This window comes from Acomys russatus, chromosome 19 (assembly GCF_903995435.1).
Source record: "Acomys russatus chromosome 19, mAcoRus1.1, whole genome shotgun sequence".
Classification (NCBI taxonomy): Eukaryota; Metazoa; Chordata; class Mammalia; order Rodentia; family Muridae; genus Acomys; species Acomys russatus.
In genome coordinates, this window is record NC_067155.1 from 31760498 (window position 1) to 31787609 (window position 27112).

General features: G+C 41.0%; 2 protein-coding genes and 1 pseudogene across 2 annotated transcripts in view; 1 reads left to right on the top strand and 2 right to left on the bottom strand.

The window, feature by feature from the left end:
• The window catches only part of LOC127203992 (zinc finger protein 431-like), a 436824-nt pseudogene extending 429183 nt beyond the window's left edge, over positions 1-7641 (top strand).
• Positions 1-27112, bottom strand: part of LOC127203988 (zinc finger protein 721-like) — a 1570727-nt gene that overhangs the window by 1543292 nt on the left and 323 nt on the right. The window contains 1 exon segment of the mRNA XM_051162938.1: positions 26042-27112. Coding sequence (XP_051018895.1) covers positions 26042-27112 — 1071 coding nt within the window.
• The window catches only part of LOC127204012 (zinc finger protein 120-like), a 428901-nt gene that overhangs the window by 393594 nt on the left and 8195 nt on the right, over positions 1-27112 (bottom strand). The gene's annotated exons all lie outside the window — the stretch shown is intronic.

A 27112-nucleotide genomic window follows, 5' to 3' on the forward strand; every position in this document is an offset into this window, starting at 1 on the left:
AATCTGTGTTTTCTGGTTGTTGTAATCATCAATGTTTGTGTTTTTGCTGCTTAAGTGATTGATGTTGTTAGTTAGCACATTGGTTTGAGGTTATTAAAAGTTTTTTCATATATCACTTTTTCTGTGTTGTAATTAGATCATTTCTCTGCAATCTGAAGCAACATGTTATCTGAGGGTGCCTCAGTTGAGGGCATGCTCCCATCACACTCGTTACTTGTATTGTCAGTGAAAAATTGTGTTGATTGTTGATTGACTTGGGAAGACTCTTCCACTGAGGGTGGCAAAATCCCAAAACAAGTGGCTATGGGCTGCATAAAAGGGGCAGGTGAACATGAGACCCTGACCGAGGAGACAACAAGCTATGGAACAGTGTTTACCCATGGTCTTTGCCTTCATTTTCTAGCTGGTGCCTCTGTGCTAAGCTCCCAGACTCATGGCCCGTGATCCCACAAAACCATGCATAAAAACTATTCATTGCCTGAGTAGCAAGTTATTAGCAAAAGTGGTACACAAGAAGTTATTTTGATTCTGGACAGACCTGGAAATCTTATCTTTTGAAGGAACGTGGAACACATAAAGACTTGATATGGAAAAGGCATGGAAATCTGCAGACAGAACTTAGTCTGCTGTTCTTGTAGCACATTAGAGAGTGGAGTGTTGAGAGTAATGCAGACATAGAAGTTGAGGTCATAGGGTTTCAGTGGAAAATAGACTCCATGAAAAAAAGAATTTAGCTGGTCATCATTCCTGTGATATTTTGGCCCCAAAACATTCTAGTTCTGCCCATGCCCTGAGGAATTGAGTAAGGCAGAATTTAAAAATAATGAGTTGATTTCTTAGATGGAATCTTGAATCTGCTGGATTATTATTACTAGTGACTCATTCTGGACTACAGTGAAAAAAAGCAACAAGAGGGGCTGAGATAAATGCAAAGCCTGTGGTTTGTAGAGACAAACAGCAGTATGTAGGTTCAGATGGCCGTCAAATGATGAGACAGAGGCAGGGATTTTCAAGGGCATTATCACCATTAAAGAGAAGGGCCTTGCTCTGTATTAGAAGCTTAAGAAGGTACCCTAAGGTTAACACTCTCTACTTCTAAGCTTTGAATGAATGGAAGATACACAAAGTGATTCCTGCTCCCAGAAAGGAAATTCACATAAAATCTGCTACAAGTGTGGTCCAGTATGGTACAGCCCATCAGAATTTAAAAGCCAACTTGGCAGGATCCTTCATGCTCTACTGGTTCTGGACATAAGGAAGATAGAAAATTTAAGGTCCTGGATCCTTCCTTGTTGTTTCAGTTCAGAACTTTTCAAGCCATTTACCTTTGGCAGAATCAGATGCCCAGTGAGGATACTGAGAGTTTATTGTATGAAGCTGTGAGGATGAAGCCTGAGTTGAATTTTGAGAGCATACGATGTTGAGATATTAAAACTATGAGAAATCTGCCATGGAGAGATGCATATAGGGAGTGGAAATAAGCAAACTGATGGATATATGAAAACTTGTGTGGATAGGGCTGACTGTGCCCTTTGAAACTGAAGCCCCATATGTCTGAGTCAGACTGACACGATTGGTGTTTGCCCTGTTAGTTTACATTTCTTGGTCCAGTCTTCCCTCACTGTGTTTATACATTCTTCTTTATTGGGATGGGAAAGGCTCTCCTGTGCCATTGTATGTTTGAAAGATATTGCTTCTTTTCTGATTTTACAAGGTGTGGCAGACAGGAGATTGCCATGACTGTCAAAGGAGCCTTTGGACGTTTGAACACTGTATGGGCTGTTGGTGACCAGTAGGATCATCGAATCTAGACTCAATGTATTTTCATCATGGGATGACCATGAGCCTGTAGTAACCAGGGTCAGAGTGTAGTTGATTCACTCAAAAAGCTCCCGGTAAGGCTGATGTCTTTATTTTATGGTATTTCTTTTTTGGAGCTTATGGAAGCTTCTATAAGAGGAGCCTTTCTAAATTCCTTATTGGGGATGGGATGTGAGTGTCTATAGACTCAATCCATTTCTTGCTCTTTGTGTCTACCGTGTTGTCATTGAAACTCATCAGGCAGCTTCCATTTTGTGCTGTCATGCCCTCAGTCTTGTACACGCTATCCCTAAATCATATAAGGAACAGTAAAAGCTATTCCATGCTATTTGGCCAGCAGGATATTTCTTTACATGCTTTTGTTGATATTTGTTTTTATTTTGAAGACAAAATTTCTCTGTGTAGCCCTTGTTCTCCAGAAAGTATGTCATATAGACCAATCAGGCCTTGAACTTAGAGATCTATCTGACTCTGTCTACAGAGTGCTGAGGTTTGATGTGAGCCAAAATGCCTGGCTTGTTTTGTTTTAATATTATTAGCTGATGGGATTGGCGTGTAGGTATATGCAAGCATCTGCTGTTGTATTTATTTTCATCCTCGTCTTGAATTTTGAAATGTGTCGTAGAGTATATTTTATTTGTCAGGATGGCCTGTGTTTATGACATTAATACTCAATGAGCCTTTTACGTCATTGGGTTTCAGAGGTCTGACGTTCTTTCTGCCTGTTACAGTTGTTTTGAATTTTTTCAATAAATGTGTATTTTGCCTATATGCATGAATTTGTACATGATGTGTACCTAATGCTTACAGTAGTCCGAGGATGGTCTCAGAAATCTAACCATGGTATGATGGGCACTTGTAAGCCTCTAATCTAAATAGTGGCAATGGACTCCAATCATTTGCAAGAGTTCTGATGTACCATCTCTCCTGCCCTAGGTGGTTTATTTATGATAAAAATTTATATTGCTCATGCATCCATCTGTCCATTTGTAACTGTTTAAACATGCATTTTCTTTAGAGAGATGTTATTGATGTTACATTTTAAACTGGGGCATTTGAGGTTTCTGGAAGATGAATACACAGCTGGGGTGAATGTGTGTGACCTAGTAGGAACTTCAGTAAACACCTCTGAGTTCTCCCTGTCTCTTTTGTTTGATTACTTGATTTTCTTGAGAGAAGTCAGGGTCTTCATATGAAACTCATGCTGTGCTGAAGCTCAGTGCATAGTGTAGGCCAGCACACACCTCAATGAGATGCACCTGCCTCTGTCTCCTGAGTGCTGGGATTACAGGCATAAAACAGTACACCCAGCCTTCCCATCACATTTATAGTCAGCAGTTGCTCATACAGTTTCTGTGATGTGAGTTCAGTACTGTTGGTCTGCTTGATTGTCTCTCTGTTTCTCTCTCTCTATGTCTGTTGATGGGCATTTCTCTTGCAAGGCTGTATCCTGTTCAAGGGGTGTAGGAATGATGGAAGTGAGCATCATTATTCAACTTCTATCTGAAATGCCTTGGTGATTACATTAGAACATCTGTGTCAGGAAATAAATGGAAGAAGCATCAGAATTACAGGAGTCTATTGTCAATGACGTATATGTTTACAGTGTTGTCACGATCATGCTTTGTCTTACACACATGTCTGTGGTGTTATAGGATGCAGTGACCTATGATGCTGTGCATGTGGACTTCACTCGGGAAGAGTGGGCTTTGCTGGATCCTTCCCAGAAGAGACTCTACAAAGATGTGATGCTGGAGACCTACAGGAACCTCACTGCCATAGGTAAGACAGTGACTTCTTCTTTCTTTTTACAATGTAAGGACAAGTGTTTCTCTGATATAGTTGTTTGTTATAAGCTCAATTGAGAATGAGGTAAATAAATCAGTGATAGCCGAGCGTGGTGGCGCACACCTTTAATCCCAGCACTCGGGAGGCAGAGGCAGGCGGATCACTGTGAGTTCGAGGCCAGCCTGGTCTACAAAGTGAGTGCAGGATGGCCAAGGCTACACAGAGAAACCCTGTCTCGAAAAACCAAAAAAAAAAAAAAAAAAAAAGTAAATAAATCAGTGGCGTTTCTAATGTTCACTAAAGGTGGTTACTTAAATTTTGCCTAATTTCCAAAAAAAAAAAAAAATTACTAAATTTCTGCTATTACATTTTAGGCTACAATTGGGAAGACCACAATACAATTCTTAAGAACATTTTCAATGGTCTAGAAGACAAGAAAGGTAATTAGCATACATAAGTTGATACAAATATGCCTCTTAAGAAATTTTAAAGTGTCCTGCAAGTTTTAAGGAAAATCAACAGTGTAAAAATGCACTCCCTTAAGTATATTGGTGATTATTAAATTCTCACAAAACCATGTACCTCAATGGCAGGTATCTGGTTTATGATTGCAAAGCATTTCTCGAAGACAGAAGACAAGAAAACCATGCATTAACAGATGTCACCATTTGAATGACAGCCCCATGAGAGCTAGACTATACAACCGCTAATGTGTTTAGTCTCATACGACTTAGATGTTATAAAAGCTGTGCACATTGGATAGACAATAAGTCTATGTTCAAAACATCTAATAAGCCAATCCTCCACAATAAAGCTAGTTTCCCTCATCTTATTTGCAGGAATGTTGCAAAGTTTAGTGAGTGGCAGTTTATGAGAGGCAAGAATGTTACTGTGGAGAAACTTTAATCCTTATACCGTATGTCTATAAGGAAAGCAGAAGTCAAACTGTGTGACGGCAGTGGGGACCCTTTCATTGTTATTCTCCTTTACATAACTATGTCATCTGTCACAATGGAGGCCACCCATCATAACTATGTCATCTGTCACAATGGAGGCCACCCATCATCATAACTATGTCATCTGTCACAGTGGATGCCATCCATGTGAGCTCAGGGGTATTAAAGAAGCAATGTGCTCCTGCCTAACATGGAAGGATAAGGACATATGTAGTAGTCCCCATTGTGCCTAGACTTTCTGAATACGCTACAAGTTTACAATTAATTGGTTTTCCAACTTCATTGGCAATAAATCCACAAACTTATACTGTAGAAAATCCTCTTTAGTAATAGGAATGAGAAATTCTTCTGCTTCTCTCGGTTCACTTTGCAAATATAGTATGAGTCACACTATAGGAAAATTTATGAATGCAATCATTGTGATAGAGCTTTGAGTTCTCCCATTTCTCTTCCAATATGTAAAAATCTTCTCATATATTAAAAGGTTGTTGTAAATGTAGTTCATGTAATCAGTGCTCTTCCCATCACAGTTATCTTCAAAGATGGAAAACAACCCATAATGAGTGGGAACACCATGAAAGTAAACAACGTGAACATTCCATAATATCTGATTCTTTTTTACAATCGGACCAAAATGTAAAATTAAATCACACAGATAAAAATATTCATCAGTGTAATGACTGTGGTAAAGCTTTCACTTGTGCCAATTATCTTTCCAGGAACGAAAGAAGTCATACTGGAGAAAAAGCCCTTTGATTTTACTCAACATGGTAAATTGTTTGCATATCACCGTCATCCTCAGAGGCATAAAAGTACTCATATTGGAGAAAAAGCAAAGGAAGACATTCAATATGGTGAAGCCATTTCACATCACAGTAGTCTCCAAATACATAAAAGAACACACACTGAGCAAATAACCCATGAAGATAACCAATGTGGTAGAACTGGTGCATGTCAAGGTCATCTTCAGAGAGATGAAAGAAATCATATTGGAAAGAAACCATATGAATGTAATCAATCTGTTAATGCCATTGTATGTCAGAATCACCTTCAAAGACATGAAAGAAATTTTACAAGAGAGAAATCTTATGAATGTAGGCAATATGGTAAAGACTTTGCAGATCACAGTTCTCTTCAAAGGCATAAAAGAATTCATACAGGAGAGAAACCTTATGAGTGTAATCACTGTGGTAAAGCCTTTACACAACACTGTTGTCTTCAAGTGCATGAAAGAATTCATACCGGAGAGAAACCTTATGAATGCAGTCAATGTGATAAAGCCTTTGCACCGCCCTGTCGTCTTCAAATACACGAAAAAATTCATACTGGAGAGAAACCTTTTAAATGTAATCAATGTGGTAAAGCCTTTGCAGATCACAGTTCTCTTCAAAGGCATGAAAGAATTCATACAGGAAAGAAACCTTATGAATATAGTCAATGTGGTAAAGCCTTTGCATGGTATTGTCATCTTCAGATGCATAGAAGAATCCATACAGGAGAGAAACCTTATGAATGTAATCAATGTGGTAAAGCCTTTGCACGTCACAGGAACCTTAAAATGCATAAAAGAATTCATACAGGAGAGAAACATTATGAATGTAATCAATGTGGTAAAACCTTTGTATGGCGCTGTTCTCTTCAAATGCATGAAAGAGTTCATACTGGAGAGAAACCTTATGAATGTAATCAATGTGGTAAAGCCTTTGCACAGCACAGTAATCTTCAAAGGCATGAAAGAATCCATACAGGAGAGAAACCTTATGAATGTAATCAATGTGGTAAAGCCTTTGCACAGCACAGTAATCTTCAAATGCATGAAAGAATTCATACAGTAGAGAAACCTTATGAATGTAGTCAATGTGGTAAAGCCTTTGCATGGCCCGGTCGTCTTCAAATACATGAAAAAATTCATACAGGAGGGAAACCTTATGAATGTAATCAATGTGGTAAAGCCTTTGCAGATCACAGTTCTCTTCAAAGGCATGAAAGGATTCATACAGGAAAGAAACCTTATGAATGTAGTCAATGTGGTAAAGCCTTTGCATGTCACAGGAACCTTCAAATGCATAAAAGAATTCATACAGGAGAGAAACCTTATGAATGTAATCAATGTGGTAAAACCTTTGTATGGCGCTGTTCTCTTCAAATGCATGAGAGAGTTCATACTGGAGAGAAACTTTATGAATGTAATCAATGTGGTAAAGCCTTTGCACAGCACAGTAATCTTCAAAGGCATGAAAGAATCCATACAGGAGAGAAACCTTATAAATGTAACCAATGTGGTAAAGCCTTTGCACGGCACAGTAATCTTCAAATGCATGAAAGAATTCATACAGGAGAGAAACCTTATGAATGTAGTCAATGTGGTAAAGCCTTTGCACAGCCCTGTCGTCTTCAAATACATGAAAAAATTCATACTGGAGAGAAACCTTATAAATGTAATCAGTGTGGTAAAGACTTTGCACAGCACAGTAATCTTCAAAGGCATGAAAGAATCCATACAGGAAAGAAACCTTATTAATGTAATCAATGTGGTAAAGCCTTTGCATGTCACAGGAACCTTAAAATGCATAAAAGAATTCATACTGGAGAGAAACATTATGAATGTAATCAATGTAGTAAAGCCTTTGCACAGCACAGTTTTCTTCAAAGGCATGAAAGAATTTATACTTTCATTCATACCTTATGAATATTACTAATGTCATAATGCTTTTGCATGTAACAGCATACATGCTGGAGAGATACCCTATGAATGTAACCAATGTGGAAAGACCTTTGTACATCATGGTCCTATTGTAATTCATAAAAGAACACATATTGCAGAGAAACCCTATGAATGTAAGCAATGTGGTAAAACTTTTGAATGATAGTTATATTAAGAGATGTGAAAATATATTGGAAATAAACAATGTAAGAAGTGCACTTAATATGTTGAATCTTCAGGCTTGGATCACTCTCTGCCCACTCCTCTCCTGCATGGCCTGTCTAGGACACAGACAGTTAGCCAGCAGAGATGAGGTGGGCATGGGCTGCACCCCACATTACCCACCACCCTGAGGAAGCCTGAGGGACACACAAGCAGCTCTAGGCTTGGACCTCTCTCCACTTACTCTTCTCTGAACTGGCCCATCTAGGACACACAGAAAATAAGCAGACGAAGCCCATGGAGTATCTGAGTAGCTTTGGGTGTGGCTCTCTTTCCACTGGCTTCTCACCATCCTGGTCCATTTTGGACACAGACAGCAAATCAGTAAAATTGAGTCATGCTTGGACCAAAAGCCACATTGTCCACTGTACCAAGGAGGCCTGTTGGGCACCTGAGAAGCTTTCAGATTGGGGATCTCTCAACTTTATTTTCACTTACCAGGACCAACTCAGACACAGAGAACCCAGCGTATCTAAGGTGGTTTTACGCTCTAACATGAATCATCTGCCAAACTAGGGTGGCCTCTGGGGGTTCTTAAAAAGCAGCCTTTGGCTTGGAGCTCTTTGCCTGCTTCTGACCTGGAACATATTGGCTTCATTGGAGGAACATCCAGACCTTCTAACAACAGAAACTACCAGATGGCTAGAGGCCAGTGTAAGAACACAGGAAATAAACCTTAGAGCCCTCTGACAGCACTAGAAGCCAGCAGTCCTACCAAAGCTACCTCTGGAGATACTAACATCTCTGAAGTGCAAGACGATTTAAAATCTGAGGTGTTGAAAATGATAGAAGAAAAAAAAAATGATAGAAGCCTTGAAGAAGGAAACTAAGTCTCCCAAGGCGATACAGGGAATTACATTGAAACAGGTAAAGGAATTGAATAAATCCTATAAAGAATTACAAGAATATACAATCAAACTGGAGAAAGAAATGAAAAAATCTATTCAAGACCTAAAAAGTGAATTAGAAGCAACAAAGAAAACACAATCTAAGGCAATCCTGTAGTTGGAAAACCAAGGGAAGAGAACAGACACTGCCGACACAAACAACACCCACTGAACACAGGAGATGAAAGAGAATCCCAAGTGTAGAAGATACAGTTGGGGTATATGATATATCAATCAAAGAAATGTTAAAAAATAAAACGTTTATGAAACAAAATGTCCAAGAAATCTTTGTGACATATAAAGACCTAACCTAAGAATATTAGGAATAGAAGAAAGAAAAGTCTCCAAACTCCATAGCCCTGATAATATTTTGAACACAGTCATGGAAGAAAATCTCCCCAACATAAAGAAAGATGTGTGTGAAAATAGAAGAAGCCTACAGAACTCCAATAATCAAAACACTAATGTACAGAACAAAGAAAGAACATTAAAACCTGCAAAAGAAAAAGGCCAAGACACATAGAAAGGCAAACCTATCACAGATACACTTGGACTTCTCAAAAGACATTATGAAAACCAGAAGGATCTGGGCTGGTGCCATGCAGAACCCAAGAGGCCACAGACGTGACCCAGACTGCTATACCCACCAGAATATCAGTCACTATAGATGAGAACAAGACAGCCAAGTTTAAACAGTACCTAGCTACAAATCCAGCCCTACAGAGAATACTAGTAGGGAAAACTCTAACCCAAGTTGGTTAACTATAGCCAGGAAGCCAAAAACAATAACCTGACACCTGCAAATCCAAAAGAAAGAAAACAAACACATCCTACCATGACCACCATCAAAATAAAAAGAACAACCACTGGTTATTAATATGTCATCATCAACGGCCATACCTCCACATTAAAAAGACACAGGCTAACAGAGTGGATGCAGAAACAGGACCCATAGTTCTGCAGCATACAAGAAACACGCCTCAGCACCTGAGGTAATATAGACATTACATCAGAGTAGAGGGTTCATTCAAGAAATGTATTCCAAGCAAATAGACCCAAGAAGGAAGTTGGAGCAGCCACTCTCATATCTAATAAAATACACTTTCAACCCAATTAAAAAGAGATAGGGAAGGACACTTCATACTCACCAAAGGAAAAGTACACCAAGATGGTGTCTTTATCCTGAGCACATGTGCCTCAAATCCAAGAGCAGCCACATTCATCAAATAATAAACACTACTAAAACGTAAATCAATCTTTGCATCCCAGAAATTAATAGTGGAAGACTTCAACACTCTACTATTCTCACCGCTGGACAAATCATTGAGACAGAATCTAAATGGAGAAATAATGAAACTAATAGATGTCATTAATCAAATGGACCTAACATATCTACAGAACATTTCACCCAAACACCAAAGAATATACCTTCTTCTCAGCAGCTCATGGAACTTTCTCTAAAACTGTCCATATACATGATAGCAACGTCAATGTCAGCAGATGCAAAAAGGTAGAAATATCAGACCACTAGGGATTAAAGCTGGAACTCAACGATTCAGAAACAATAGAAATCCCACAAACTCATGGAAATGGAGGAACTTCCTACTCGATGACCTCTAGGTCAGGGGTGAAATAAAAAGAGAAATTAAATAAAGGCTTTGTAGGATTCAATGAAAATAAAGGCAAAATATAACAAAACTTATGCGACACAATGAAAACAGTGCTAATAGGAAAGTTCATAGGACTAAGTGCCTTCATCAATAAATTGGAGTGATCCTGCACTGGCAACTAACAGCACACCTGAAAGCCCTAGGACTAAAAGAAGCAAACACACCAAAGAGTTATAGATGACAGTAAATCATCAAGCTCAAGGCTGAAATAAATCAATTAGAAACAAAGAAAACAATTGAAAGTATCAAATAAACCAAAACCTAGTTCTTTCAATAATGAACAAGATAGACAAACCATTAGCCAAACATACTGACTATTCAAATGAACAAAATCAAAAATGAGAAGGTAGACATCACGAAAGACACTGTGGAAATCCAGAGAATAATTAGGTCTGCCTTCAAAAAGCCTATATGCCAGAGAATTTGGAAGTCTAAATGAAATGGACAATTTCCTTGATAGATTCCAGTTACCAAAATGAATGAAGATCAGGTAAACAAATTTAATAGTCCTGTGTCTCCTAAAGAAATAGAAGCAGTCATCAAAATCTCTCCACCAAAAAACGCTTAATGTCAGTAGGACTCAGCACAGGATTCAGCACAGCAACCTACCAGAACTTCAAAGAAGAGCTAATACCAATATTCTCCAAACTTCTCTACAAGCTAAAAACAGAGGGAATGTTATCATATATATTCTGTAAGGCCACTGTCACCTTATTACTTAAACCTCACAAAGACCCAACAAAGAAAGAGAATTTCAGACCAATTTCGCTTATGAACATTGATGCAAAAATACTCAATAAAATATTCGCAACCCGAATAGTAGAACACATCAAATATCATATACACAATGACCCAGGTGGAATCATCCCATGCACGCAGCTGTGGTTCAATACCTAGAAATCCATCAGTGTAATCCACCATGTAAACAATGTAAAAGAAAAAAACGTGATCACCTCCTTAGATGCTGAAAAAAATCATTTGACAATAGCCAACACACATTCATGTTAAAAGTTTTGGATATATATATATAACTTCAAGTCTCTGAAGAAAGAAATTGAGAGATGGAAAGGTTGCCAATGCTCGTGCATTGGGAGAATCAACATCGTAGTAAAAAAATGGTGATCTTACCAAATGCAATCAACTAATTCACTGAAATTTCAACCAAAATGTCAACACAAATCTTTACAGAACTTGAAAAAGCAATTCCCAACTTCATATGGAAAATTTAAAAACCCAAATAGTAAGACAATCATGTGTAATAAAAGATTTCCTATTTGTATCTCTATCCTTGATTTTCCCACCCGCGAGGTCTTCAAAAGGAACCTGGGAGGGGGTGCCGGAATGAAAGACAGGAGACATGAAGAAATGAGGGCAAGTCTGGATTTGCCCTGAAATTTATTGAAAAAAATTCACAGGGTTTTTATAGAGTCTCAGAGGGGGCAAGCGCAGGGTGCTATGGAAACCTAATGGCAGCCATTCTGCTCTTTAGCTTGGTAGTAAAAACTTTAAGATAAGGAAGTAAGTTCTGAGAGAGTGCAGCTGTAAAGGTGATAAGCAAGCGGGTTCCTAGGACCTAATGAAGTTGTTCTGATATATATCTCAGTAGTAAGAACTTCAAGGATAGGCAGGTGAGTTCTGAGGAAAGCAGCTGCAGAGATAAGATAAACAGGCAGCTTCCCGGGACCGAAGCTGGGACTGGGTGGTGTGGCCTTGGGCTGACCCTCAGCTTGCCACGTGCCAAGCGGAGGTGTTGAAAATGGAGTCTACAGGCAAAGTGGAATTGCCTATGCTTTAAGCCAAGAGCCACTAAGGGTGGCTCCCCACACTTGATCTCTAGCTGTACTGTTAACAACAGTAATAAAATCTGCATCTGGCATAGAAACAGACAATGGTTAAGTGGAATTGAATCAAAGATCCACAGATAATCCCACATACCTATGGACACTTGAGTTTTGACAAAGAAGCCAGAACCATACAATAGAAAAAACATAGCACCTTCAACAAATGGTGCTTGTCTAACTGGATGTCTAAATGTAGAAAAATGCAAATATGCCCTTGTTTATCACCCACTCGAAACTAAAATTGAAGTACCTTAAAGAGCTCAATATAAAACCAGACTCACTAAATCTGAAGAAAAAGTGGGAAGAGCTTTGAACTCCAAAATATCTAAAGAACTCAAGTTAAACAACAAACCAAATAATATATTTTAAAAATGGATTGCAAAGGTAAACAAGCAATTCTCAACAGAGAACTATTGATTGTCCGAGAAACACATAACGAAATGCTCAACGTGCTTAGTCATCAGGGAAATGCAAATCAAAACAACCCTGAGATTCTGTCTTATAACTGTCATAATGGCTAAGATCGAAAACTCAATTGACAGCACCTGGTGGTGAGGATATGGAGAAAGCAGTACTTTCCTCCATAGCTGGTGGGAATGCAAACTTGCACAACCACTTTCTAAATCAATCTGATACTTTCTGAGAAAATTGGGACTAGTCCTGTCTCAAGACCCAGCTATCCCATTCCTCGGCATATACCCAAAAGATGCCCCACCATAAAACTGGGACACTTGCTCAGCTATCTTCTTAGCAGCTTTGTTTGGAATAGCCCGAATCAGAGAAGAACCTAGATGCCTCTCACCTGAAGAATAGATAAAGAACTTGGAGTACATTTACACAATGGAGTACTTCTTAGCCGTTAATAATTAGGAAATCTTGGGATTTGCAGACAAATGGATAGAACTGGAAAAGAACGTCCTGAGTGACGTAACGGAGACCCAGGAAGACATGCATGGGATACACTCACTTATAAGTGAATATTAGCCACATCATACAGGATAACCACACTACAATATATAGACCTAAAGAGATGCTTGATTCTCATTCAAAAGACAAATAGAATAGACTCCCAAAGCAGCTGAAGAGAAGGAAGAGGACCAGAGCCTACCATTGAGGTTTTCTAAAAGACTACACCCAGCAGTGGACTGAAGCTGATGCCGAGACTCGCGGGCAAACTTTGTGGTGGAGTGCAGGGAGTGTTCTGGAGGAGTTGGGGGAATAGAGGGACCTGGAGGGGAGAGAACTCTCCACAAGGAAAGCAATGGAAGCAAAATTCTTGGTCCAGAGGTTGTGCCGGGGGGGAGGGGGAGGATGCAGTTGGTGTGTGTGATGTGCTGCAGAGACTGGTGCACGGAACTAAGACCATGCAGGGTAAGGTCCTGGATCACCTACTTGGATATAGTCCATAGGCAGTACATTCTGCTTGTGGGTGCCATAATAAGAGCAGTAGAGTCTACGTCTGACATGGACTCTGGTGTCCACTCATTTCACAGCTCGTGGACTTTGCCAAGCCTGAGGAAGAGGATGCAGGCAGGCTACATGATACCTGAGAGGCTGGGCTCAGATGACAGGAGAGCAGGGCTGACTTTATCTGAGCACTAGGATAGGAAGAAGGGGGTATGAGAGAGAGAGGTGGGGCAAGGAAGAGATTATCAAGAGATATATCCTGTATAGAGTGAATAAATTAAACAAAAATTTTACATAAAATGTATTGAAGCAATTGCCCATTTTCTTTGTGTGTAATTCATTTCTTTGGTTTTTCAATGGATTATTATTTCTTAAATTTAGAGGGCTAGAAATATCAGTGAATACAAAGCACATTATAAACAAGAGGAAAAATGTTATAAATAGCAGATGGCATTCCAGTGACTGAAATACCAGCATCATGTCCACTGTGAGCACTGACTGGACAGCTGCCACCTGCAGTGTGCGGGCTGATTCGTTGTTAATGTTGTTTGATATAGTTTTTATTCAGCAAGCATTAAAATGGCACAAATACTTTCCTAAGGTACCAACAGTCAGGGAAGGTGTTTATATTTTGGGAGGTAAGGTTTTTCTCTCTTTTAAATTTATATATTCTGTTGGGAGCCGAGAGACCCTGGCTGAGCTGAGAGACCCTGGTTGCGTTGAACTCCAGCTGACCCTTTCCAGCCAGCCTATACAGAAAGAACTTATCAAACATTTTGCCTGGCAATGGACAAACCGCAAACAGCGTGCTTGGCCCCAGGAGAGGGAACTTGGCCCTGAGAAAAGGAACACTCAGTGTACCTTGGCTTTGTAGCCTTTCTCAGAAGTCACGGTACATGAACATCTGACGTGCTGTGGTCTCTGGGAAAAGACCGCGGGGCCACCTGTCTCCTCCCCCCGCCCCACACATTGTCCCAGGGGTTCCTACCCCGGAAGATTCTGTACTTTCCCACTGCTCTCCCTCCTTCCCCCGCCCTTCCTGAAGCACACTTTAAAAATCATACACCTGCTTTCAGTAAATGACTCTTGATAAGACATACTTTCTTGAGTCGTGCCTTCTCTCTCGCCCATTCTTCCTTCACAGGCCGCGACCCCCTTCGAGACCCCGAATAACTGAACCCGCGGGTCGGGGACAGTGGTGCCCAGATGTGGTTGTCGTAGTACGGGTCGTCCCCCGGACAGATTAAGATCGCGATCGCCCCTGTGACTTCATGGTTGTCGCCGCTCGCCCGGCCTCTTCAACTATTAGGTGAGTCATCTGTCCAATTTCTCAGAATGGGTAAAACTTTGTCTAAAGAGGCGGAATTCATCAAGGGCCTCAAAGAGGCCCTCAGAGAGAGAGGCATAAGGGTTAAAAAGAAACATTTGGTTGAATTTTTCATTTTTGTCGATGAGAAATGTCCCTGGTTCATTATTGATGGGCCGACCATAGATTCACACAAATGGCAGCGAGTCAGTCGTGATTTAAATGTCCTCATAACTAGGGATGGGAATGAGGCCCTAGGACACAACATTTTTTCATACTGGGGGCTCATTCCGTGACATAATTCAAGCCTCCGATTCGGAGACTGGACACAAACAACTTCTTTCTGTTGCGGAGTACTGTCTCAAGTCTTCCCTGCCGCCTTCTCGCTCCTCCTCTGGCACCTCTGCTCCTGCCTCTTCTCCTTTCACCCTCATAGATATCCCTCAGGACTCCCCTGTTGACCCATCTTCGGACCCTCCCCAGCCGCCGCCTCCTTCTTCTACGGCCCCTCATTATCCTTCTCTCCCATCCGCCTATAACGACCCTCTCTCTTCTGTAGACCGCGGCTGCTCTCCTTTTGTGCCCCTGTCTTTCCTGCGACCAAAAACCCTCCCTCTAACCCCCCTCCCTCTGCTCCACCCGGCTAGCTCAGTCGGTAGAGCATGAGACTCTTAATCTCAGGGTCAGGGACAATATTCATTTTTCGTTTCCATCATAGCCTCTTCCTCCCAGTCTCCTCTTCCCTGCCTTTCCCCCGTCTCAGGCTGTAGCACACAGATTATATAGACTGGAAAAATTAAGACCAAGAATCATACTAGAAAATAAAATGAAAATTTCCTGTAAAATAAGGCAACACGGTGAAGGTTTGCAAGTTCTGACTATAAACCTTTGCTATAAGAATAGTCAACATGCTCCATCCTCTTGCATACGTTTACCAGAGAACAAGCCATCTCTCTCTCTTAACTGTATGGACTGTCTCATGAAACTTTCCCTCAAAATTAAGCCTTCCATATGTCTCTCTGTACTTTTTTTTTTAAAGATTTATGTATGTATGTATGTATGTATTATGTATACAGTGTTCTGCCTGCATGTACACCTTCAGGCCAGAAGAGGGCATCACATCACAGTACATTATAGATGGCTGTAAGCCACCATGTGGTTGCTGGGGATTGAACTCGGGACCTTTGGAAGAGCTGGCGGCGCTCTTACCCACGGAGCCATCTCTCCAGCCCTCTGTATTTCTTTTTAACTTTATTTTTTTAATTTATTTTTATGTATATGAGTGTTCTATCTACATGTATACCTGCAGGCCAGAAGAGGGGATCAGAGGGTATAGATGGTTGTGAGCCACCATGTGGTTGCTGGGAATTGAACTCAGAACCTCTGGAAAGAGCAGACAGTGCTCTTAACCGCTGAGCCATCTCTCCAGCCCCATCTCTCTGTATTTCAAAGCTACCAAATACCCCTCCTCTACTGTCCTCAAAGAATGTAAAACAAGAATGAAGGGTGGATTCACCCCAGACTCTGTGCTGAAGCATAGATGCAAGAGGGGCAGCACACAGAACAGACATGAGTTTCTCCTTCCATACATCTACATGTCCTTCCCTTCTGGAAGATGGTGGCTCCTCTAATGACCTTGTATGGCTGCAGTGTTCAGCTACATTCCTCAAACACACACACGTTGGAAATTAAAATTGAGTCTGAACAGAGCTGAGATGCCCAATTCCGAGTGACACTTTCATTACTCTCCATTTACCTGAAAGCATTAATTAAAGAACATCGATGCTTCTCCTTGGAGTAATAAGTAGTATCTTTGAGGTAGCGTCAGATGGAAGTGGTTCTCAAACAGGCTGAAACATCAAGAAAAATCCATGGGTCACGAGTATCTCCGGTGGGCTATTCACTTTGGCTCTCGTGGCTCATTTTAAAATGCTGTCATTCTCTAGGCTTGAAGTCAAACTCATGAATAGATATCTTCCCACAGATTTCCCTTTCATAGACATGTTGCTTCTCCTGGGTTCGCTGACAAAGGTTCTAATGCGATATATATCAGAGTAAGAGATTTCACCACCTGTCTTACAGCTTTGCTTGTGAGTGAGGACAGCCCAAGTTCATACTCTGACATCCTTGTGCTTGCTGGAAATTTACATATATGAAAGATGGCACAATCCCCTTATATTTAATTCTGCTTTGCAAAACAACACATTGTTCCTCTAATTGTTCAAAGTATGCACCTCACAATCCCAACACATAATATGGCACTCAGCTGCCAACTTCAAACATTTATTTGTCTTCCATTACTACAGGGATTGCTCGTTCTTCAAACTTCCCTTGAATGTACAGAAACTAACCACTGGTTTCTATTTCCTTGTCTTTCTCTCAAACCAAGGTAATGCTTTTACAGGATAAGGGCTGTGTGCCATGTATATTCATGTGTAGACATTCACAATACAGAAATAGTCATTTTCAAATTAGTGCCAGTTGTGCATATACATTGTGTAGGCTTTGATGTGAATTCACAGATTTGTGTATGTGATGCATATAATAACAATCTAATAAGAGTTACTAGGACATCCAGCACTTGAACCTTTCATGCCTGGTTTGTGCCAAGTACCTACAAAGACAGTTTATCACCATTTTAATGCATAAAGATTCTGTATTTGGAATCGTATACTGCTGCGCCACAGAAAATACTGGAGTCTGGATACCCCTATCTCCTGTGATCTAGGATTATGCCACCTATGCCAACTTCACTCATGACAGAGATTATGAACTGCTTGTCTTACAAAGTATGTTAAATATTCATAACCACTAAGAGCATGTGTTGCTTTGTGCTTCCTTAATGTCACTAACAAAAAGTCCATTTTGCCCTCCCAGTTTCGTAGCAATGTGCTGCCCTGCTTTTCCACCTCTATAGCTCAAAGAAAGCTGAAGACTTTAATACATAACTCAGATTACATGGTTTTTCTTCCTGCACTGTCACCAAGTTGGTTTCGATAATTCCTAAAAATGTTTATCACTATCGTTAAAGTTACACCTGATGAGCCGGGTGTGGTGGCGCACGTCTTTAATCCCAGCACTCGGGAGGCAGAGGCAGGCGGATCGCTGTGAGTTCGAGGCCAGCCTGGTCTACAAAGTGAGTCCATACAGCCAAGGCTGCGCAAAGAAACCCTGTCTCGAAAAACAAAACAAAACAAAACAAAACAAAAAAAGTTACACCTGATGGACAGAAGTCTGTCGTGGTATAAACTTTCTCTGTGTCTTTGTTCTTTGATGTTTCAACCTATTATGCAATTTAAAAGGAGTCTCCCATGATGTTTCTTAGCATAAATGAAACAAACATAGGTTCTCTTCTCATATAGTTGGAATTCAGGTTTCCCTTCCTTTACCACTCCCAGTTTCTCCCCACCTCCTGTCCACTCAAATCCACCCCACTTCTGTCTGTCTCCATTTAAAAGAAAACGGGCTTCTGAGAGAAAATATCAAACTATGAAAAAATGAAAGAAGATAAATCAACTATCATTATTGGAGTTGGACAAAACAATTAAAAGTAAGGGGTTTGGGCAAGGCAAGACACAAGAATTGGAGATACACTCGTTCACACGTTCAGGGGTCCCACAAAAGGGCTACATGAACGCTGTGCTGTCTATGCAGATGGCCTGGTGCAGACTTCTGTAGTCCTGTGATGACTCCTGTCCCCGACCCACGGGTTCAGTTATTCGTGGAGTGGCGAGGAGGGTCGCGACCTGTGAATAAAGAATTGGGCGAGAGAGAGACATGGGCCCAGGGAAACATTGCTTGTCGAGGGCCGTTTATTGTAAGGGGGTATCCAAATTTAAAGTGAGCTTCTGAGAGGGTGGGGGGTGGGAAGGAATGCAGTGGAAAGCTACAAAATCTTCTGGGCCAGGCCCAAGGGCAGCAGGTGTGGAGTGGGGCGATTATTCAGAAGTCGCGATACACCGAATGTTCTCTTTCTCAAGGTCAGGCTGGATCTTTTGTGGTTGCCAGGCAGAATAATTATCTCAAGTATGCAGACAGCTGTGGCTTTCAGTCAGCAGGGCCTCTCAGCCACTGGGGCAGGTCAGGCAAGGTCCTATGGCTCCTGACAGACTCCTTCAATTTTGTGAGTTCATAGGAACTTTGTTCATTTGTTTAATTGGCCAATGCTCTCCTGGTATCCACCATTGTATCTGTATCCCCCACTTTTTCTGCCTCCTCTTCAGTCTGGTTTTAATGGAGACAACTGTTATAGTGCTATGTTTTCCAAAGTCATTTACTCAGTGTATAATGTCTGGCTCTGGGTCTCTGTGTTTTTCCTATTTGGTGCAGGAGGTGCCTGAGTGTGACGGGACATTCATCTGTGAGTATAGCAGAACATCCTAGACAATATTATAATGATGTGCTGCACCAGTAATACTTGGTTTTACCCTAGAACTGCAGGGTATCTAGTCTCTGATTTTCAGTGAGCCATGGTTTGTCAGGTATGGGTTCCATATCGTAGCGTGGGTATTAAGTCATATTACATATTGATTAGTTTCTGCCATAAGAATTGTGCCACCATTCCCCTAACATATTTAGTAGATAGAACAGGTAGAAAAGTTTTGTAATCGGACTGGCTTATATGTTTTTCTTTTAGTAGCCTGTAGAAGTATCTTGCTATACCAAAGGGACTGCTATATAGGGGCAAAAGTTCTATATAGCCACCGTTTGACTGCTCCATGATCAATAAATTGAATGGGTATTGTGTTAAGCTGTGAGGCCTTGCTGTAAATTCATACAGAGCAACCTGTTGTCTTGGTAACAGCCTAGGTCGTTTCTGGATTCCCATTTGATATCTTGGCATCACAGTTCAATTGGATGCAAATTAGTCACTGGACTAGTAGATTCTTATAGTGACAAGAGGTATTGGATGACATGCACATGTGTTACTGAACTGCAAATCTCTGCAGATCTAAAAAAGGTCTGGCCCTGGACTTGGAAGCTGTGTCGCTTCAGCATACTCTAATCCTGAAGGAGGTGCTCATGTCACTCGCCAATCAGGGCCTCCAGGCAGACCTGCCAGTCAGACAAGTAGGAGGGGTTTTCTCTGGTGGTATTCTGAGGGATCAGCTCTATGGCTGTGCAGGCTTGAACAGCTCCCTGTGATCTTCTCTGAACCATGCTGCTAGGTTCTATGGGAGGAGGTCAGGTGATCTTTGAGACCTGGTGAGCAGGGGGCTCTGCCCATACATGGAGGAGCAGCAGAGGGAGAGGGAGTGCTGTGTCTTTTTCAGGTCTGAGTGGAAGACAGACAGGTAGGCTATTGGTGGACAGGCACAAGTGCTTCTGAAATCCACATCTCTGCTTCTCTAGGTGCTACGCTACAGGACCCCCTCTCTAGCCGAGCAGGCTTTAATAGTTCTGTGTGGTGTTGTCTGAGTCGTGCTTCTGGATGCTGTGAGGGAAGCTCATTGTCGCTTTCATGTCAAAACATGGTGACAGCAGAGTCACTGCCTACCAGTGGGGACAGCCAGGCAGCTGTGGGAACTGGTGTGGTGGGTGATTTCTGTGGCTGGATGGGGAGACCTGTGAGGTTCATCCTTGGACCTGGTGGTAGCCTCTGAATATCACCACTATGGTAGCTGTATGTGAGCAAAGCATTTCGGGCAGGGTAGAAAACGTCATTGGCAGGATACCACTCTCAGTGATTAGTCAAGGCTGTATTTTTACTCTTGATCCTTAGTTAAAGTCTAAGTATAGAAGATGTACTCCCAATGTGTCCTGTTTTGTCAACACATTGAGCCACATTAATGTTTAAATGCTTAGTAGAAAAGCATATAACAAACATTAAATACCTCATGTGTGCATCCAAAGCAGCATTTTATCTATCTGGTAGAGATGTAACGAAGAAGGAAAATTGGCAGTGAAAGCACTCAACTCTATATCTCACAGCATAGCGTGATATATATATGTTCTATGCTTCTTTGTATTCCCATTAGTTACCATTTAGGACATCAACTTGAAGTAGTATGCCTTCTAAATGAATTATCTAGGCATGCTAAATAATTATCTAGACGTGCTCCACTTACCAGGGGACCATATGAACGCTGAGCTGCACATCAGCTACACTTTTGTGGGGGCCCTAAGTCTAGTCTATGCAAGGTCCTGGTTGGTGTTTAAGTCTCATGAGGCCCCTTTGGGCCCTGATTTGTCGCCTCTGTTGGTCTTGTGAAGTCCCTGTCACCTGCTAGTCTAGTCCTTTTCTCTTTCCTTCCCCGCTTCCCCCCCCCCCCCCGCTTTTCCATAAGGCTCCCTGTGGGCTCCTTTCTGGGAGGCTGGGCTGAGAATGTGGTCAGAGTTTCCTTCAGTGTTCTGGCGGCTAGATGAAGAAGGCTCTATCTTGAGGGCCGGTCACGAGGAAGGTCTTCTGGGCAGGGCGGGAGCTTTCCGGGTAGATTCCCCAGCTCCAGGGAGAGCAGGGCAGCCATACTTAGCTTAGCCAGGGTTGAGACAATGGGAAACTGTGTCCTTTCCGGAGGGGGAAGGGAGCTTCTGACTTTTGTAAATGTCCAGATAACTAGCTGCACTTGGTGAAAATAAAGACAGTCAGGAGTCGAGTGTTAGATTTTTATTCACATATACATGAGACATGCTTGGGGCAAAAGGTGAGCCTAATAGCCTAATTTAAAATATCCTGGAAACATGTTACAGTACTTCTTCATTGAGACACTGTAGCAAAGGATTCATTTCGATTTTGCTCACAATTATTAAAAAAAAACCATGGGGCTGGGCATGGTGGTACACGCCTTTAATCCCAGCACTTGGAGGCAGAGGCCAGAGGATCAATATGTGTTCGAGGCCAGCCTGGTCTACAAAGTGAGTCCAGGACAGCCAAGGCTACACAGAGAGACCCTGTCTGCAAAAACCAAAAAAAATTAAAATTAAAATTAAAAAAATAAAAGCACCATGGAGGATGAGCACTCCATTTCTTAAAAAAAAAGCTTCAGCAAAACAGAAGTGTGAGAAGGAGGGCACGTTTGAAAGATTCTGGTGGTATTTTCAAGAATAATGATTTCTAGGTTATTTATAGCTAGAATAAAGAACTAACATGTTTGACATATAAATGATGATAAATTCACAAAGCAAAATATCATCAATTACCGATTAGATATTTGACATATGTGGAAATAGTGTAAACCAAAATGGCATTGGTTTGCAAACCTCATAGAAGTGTCATGTGCCTGCAATAAAAAAAAGGCTGTTTTCTGCAGGTCAGCACATCAAAGAACCAAAGGATGAGAAGACAAGTAGAATCCACTACCTGGAAAAGGCAGAATACTAAGTGTAACAGCATGGATTTATAAAAAGCCCTCGATTCGTCTCCAATATACTCTAACAGTTCTGTAGCCTAACTAGTTAAGCAACTGGCTTTGCAGAACAGCTTGACTTGAACTCACAAATTGCCTCCTACCTCTATCTCCCTAGAGCTAGGATTAAAGGAAAGCACCTCATGATATGGATTATTTTAGATATCTAAACGGAAGTTGAGGAAAATATTTTCAGACCTTTGTTCCTCAGTCATCTTAACTGTTTCAATTTTCTATATGATATATATCATGGGAAAGTAGGCATAGGCCTATACCAAGTGAGCTTCTGGTGAAAAATGAAAGGGGGATGATAAAAGTGTTATGAACATGGGGGGATGTCTGTTTTTATTGTGATAAGATGAACTGAATAATGAGGGAAAAAAAAAAACAACAAAAAAGAATAACTATGAAAATGTACCTAAGGTTCTCAAATCACCCATTAACTTCATGTGTTCGTTGTGGTCCAAGTTCATATCTCTTAGGATTCCCAGGGAGACGAGAAATCACTTCACACACAATGAAAAGACTGATTAAGAAAAATCTCTTTAAAAAAGAAAAGAAAAGAAAAGAAAAGAAATCTCTTTAATGACAGCATGCATTCAGTTCTGGCTAATGCTCAAAGAAGAGTCAGGTGAGAACAGATTTTGTATTTCATGTTTACTATCACCCTTATGTCCCTTTGAGGTTCAGGACCCAGGTTATGTTTTGAACTATTTAAATAGGCACTGGAGAGGGCTTTCAAATTTTCAGAGCCTATAGTCACCTGAGGGATACTTAATTGAGGGCATGCCCTTATCAGAATGGTTGGTTTCTATGTCTGTAATAGTATTGACTGACGTTTGATGTGGGAAGGCTCATGCACTAAACTGCCAAGATCCTCAACCAAGTGGGTTGGATAAAAGAGCTACCTAAGAAGGGAACATGGACACCAAGAAGAGAGAAATGCAGAAAAAAAGGATTTCCCCATGTATTCTGCCTTCAGTTGCTAGCTTCAGTTTCTATTCTAACCTCTCACAATGTGTTGACAATGGCCTGAGATGCTCTTGGTTAGAGAATTTAATCACAGCAAGAGAAACACAAATTAAAACTTAAAAAAAAAAAATGGTACCTAAAATTGATTTTGTTTGTGAGAAGGACCTGGTAATGTTGACTATTGGAGGACTGTTAAAGATATCAAGAATATAGATGGTAAAACCCAAAGAAAGCTGTACACAGAGGCTAACAAGAAGTTCTGATGGACTGATATGATGAGAGTTGAGAGGAATGCAGACAGTGGAGATCAAGGTAAGAGGATTTTGTTGTTGTTGTTGTTTGTTTTTTGAGACAGGGTTTCTCTGTGTAGCCCTGGCCATCCGGGACTCACTTTGTAGACCAGGCTGGTCTTGAACTCACAGTGATCCACCTGCCTCTGCCTCCCGAGTGCTGGGATTAAAGGCGTGCGCCACCATGCCCAGCCAAGGTAATAGGATTTTACTGGGAAAATGACTCCATGAAAAATTTGGCTAGAGGTCATTTGTGTGCTATTTTAGTCCTGACTCTTTCTTTATTCTCCCCATGTCCTGAGAAATTGAGTAAGGCAAAATTAAAAAGTAATGGGGGGATTTCTTGGACAAAATATTGATCCTGTTGGATGGTTACCACTGATAATCCATTCAGGTCTACGGTGAAAATGAAACAATTTGGCCAGAAAGAAGTGAAAATCTGTCTTTTGTAGAAAAAAATTAACACTAGGTGGTATCAGAAGACAGTTAAGTTGTAAAGAAAAGGCAGGAAATTTCAAGTTATTTAGTGCCACTAAAGAGTTGAGGAATGATTCCTGCCTGATGATAGTTGAGCTAGGCAGCCTTCTATTAATATACCAAGATATTACTAAGAATCATTGCAGTGACCTTTATCCCCACATGTCTAATTTTCTTTTATCCTAGATCTCTTGGCTATTCAGAGTCAGGTTCCTGGCAATGCAGGCAGTGCTGGGCATGGTGTGAAACCAGTAATTGGTTGTCCACTGCCACAAGTTCTGAGCCACTATTACCCTAGCACATAGGCAGGCAGGACAAATTATAGGTCTGAGGTTTTGTGTCTGGGTTGGTGTCCCAGTACCAACACTGAAAGTTACTTCCTCATATTCCCAAGGTATAACTGTTATAGCTGCTCTGCAAGGCCAGACTGCTACCCAGTTTCTAGCTAGATAAGAAAAAAGGAAATCTGATCAGGTGGTCATGGCTTACAGATGCTAATTCACACAACAAGTCTGGACATATTAGCAGACATTGTCCTAATAAGGCAGGAAACCCATGAACATTACTACTCCTAATCCCACGTCGGGTCCAGATCCAAGCTCACCTCCTTTGCTATGCCTTCCCTGCAGGAGAGGAAACAAACCACTGCAAGAGGAAATGGTACTCCCTTATCTGCTGTTAGTGTAGCTCCTAAATATGTCAGACACCACTGAACCAGGGACACTGGGTGAGGGGAACATCCATGTCTCCCAAATAACAAAGGTGACCTGACGGCCTTAGACAACCTGTCCAATTATCACCAAAGAACTATTCAACAACTGCAACAGGCAACTCTAGGCAGTATGAGACTGGAACTCTGTTCCAACTCTGTACAGAAAATAAAGATGTTCCCTGGGATGACTGATTCTGATTACAGTGGAGAAACTGAGATCATTAAGCAACCTCTTACCAAATGTTTTAATTTGTTCAGAACAGAAATTTTTTTTTTTTTTTTTACCTGATTAACAAACAGATCTTTCATGCAGATCCTCCTCGGTGGGAAGGTGAAAAACAAATACACAGCTGTATTAGTCAAGGTTCCCCAGGTGAATACAACTGATAGGATGAGCCTCTCTGTGTATGTAGAAAGGGGATTTCTGTCTCACTGGCTGTGGTCCCACTAGTCCAACAGTGGCTGACTAACAATGGCAAGTTGAGGAATCCAGTAGACGTTCAGTCTGTGTGTCTGGATGAGTCCATTGGTCTTCAGTATATAGCAGAATCCCAAAGAAGAAGCCACTAATGTCAGTAAGAGATGAATTTACTAGGCAGACGTAGGTCAAGCAGACAAAGTGAAAGAACTGCCATTTGCAATGTCCTTCATGTATGTAGAATGCAACCAGAAGCTATGGCCTAGATTAAAGGTGAATCTTATCACCTCAAGAGATCCAGATTAAACAAGAGTTTTCCTACTCCAAATGCTGTGATTAAGGAAAATTCCCCACAATCTCCAACTCTTTGGGTTTAGTTAATTGCAGATGGGGTCCAACCCATAATAGGCATCACAACAGCCAAGATAGAAGAACTGAGAGAGAAGTTTTCCTGTGACGGGCATGGAAAGCATGAGAGTTGTTTCCAAAGCAATGTTTTCTTCAACACAAGACAGCTCACTACTATCTGGTACTCAAGGTCCAGGGGTTCAGACACTGTCTGTCAGATTTTCCACTGGCTTCATCTGCTTATTTTCTGTGTGTCCTGGATGGGCCAGTTCAGAGAAGAGTAAGTGGAGAGAGGTCCAAGCCTAGAGCTACATGCGTGTCCCTCAGGCCTCCTCAAGGTGGTGGGTAATGTGGGGTGCAGCCCATGCCCACCTCATCGCTGCTGGCTAACTGTCCGTGTCCTAGACAGGCCATGCAGGAGAGGAGTGGGCAGAGAGTGATCCAAGCCTGAAGATTCAACATTTTAAGTGCACTTCTTACATTGTTTATTTCCAATATATTTTCACATCTCTTAATATAACTGTCATTCAAAAGTTTTACCACATTGCTTACATTCATAGGGTTTCTCTGCAGTATGTGTTCTTTTATGAATTACAATAGGACCATGATGTACAAAGGTCTTTCCACATTGGTTACATTCATAGGGTATCTCTCCAGCATGTATGCTGTTACATGCAAAAGCATTATGACATTAGTAATATTCATAAGGTATGAATGAAAGTATAAATTCTTTCATGCCTTTGAAGATAACTGTGTTGTGTAAAGGCTTTACCACATTGATTACATTTGTAAGCTTTCTGTCCATATGAAATCTTTCATGCCTTTGAAGATGACTGTGCCATGCAAAGGCTTTACCACATTGATGACATTAATAAGGTTTCTTTCCTGTATGAAGTCTTTCATGCCTTTGAAGATTACTGTGCCGTGCAAAGGCTTTACCACATTGATTACATTCATAAGGTTTCTCTCCTGTATGAATTCTTTCATGTCTTTGAAGATTACTGTGCCGTGCAAAGCCTTTACCACATTGATTGCATTCATAAAATTTCTCTCCAGTATGAAATCTTTCATGCATTTGAAGAGAACAGTGCCATGCAAAGGTTTTACCACATTGATTACATTCATAAGGTTTCTCTCCTGTATGAATTCTTTTATGCATTTTAAGGTTCCTGTGACATGCAAAGGCTTTACCACACTGATTACATTTATAAGGTTTCTCTCCTGTATGAACTCTTTCATGAACTTGAAGAAGACTGTGCCTTGCAAAGGCTTTACCACATTGATTACATTCATAAAGTTTCTCTCCAGTATGAATTCTTTCATGCATTTGAAGAGAACAGTGCCATGCAAAGGCTTTACCACATTGGTTACATTCATAAGATTTCTTTCCTGTATGAATTCTTTCATGCCTTTGAAGATTACTGTGCTGTGCAAAGGCTTTACCACATTGATTACATTCATAAGGTTTCTCTCCTGTATGAATTCTTTCATGCCTTTGAAGATTACTGTGCAGTGCAAAGCCTTTACCACATTGATTACATTCATAAAGTTTCTCTCCAGTATGAATTCTTTCATGCATTTTAAGGGTCCTGTGACATGCAAAGCCTTTACCACATTGATTACATTCATAAGGTTTCTCTCCTGTATGAATTCTTTTATGCATTTTAAGATTCCTGTGACATGCAAAGGCTTTACCACATTGATTACATTCGTAAGGTTTCTCTCCGGTATGAATTCTTTCATGCACTTGAAGAAGACTGTGCTGTACAAAGGCTTTACCGCATTGATTACATGCATAAGGTTTCTCTCCGGTATGAATTCTTTCATGCACTTGAAGACGACAGGGCCATGCAAAGGCTTTACCACATTGATTACATTCATAAGGTTTCCCTCCTGTATGAATTACTTTATGCCTTTGAAGAGAACTGTGATCTGCAAAGTCTTTAC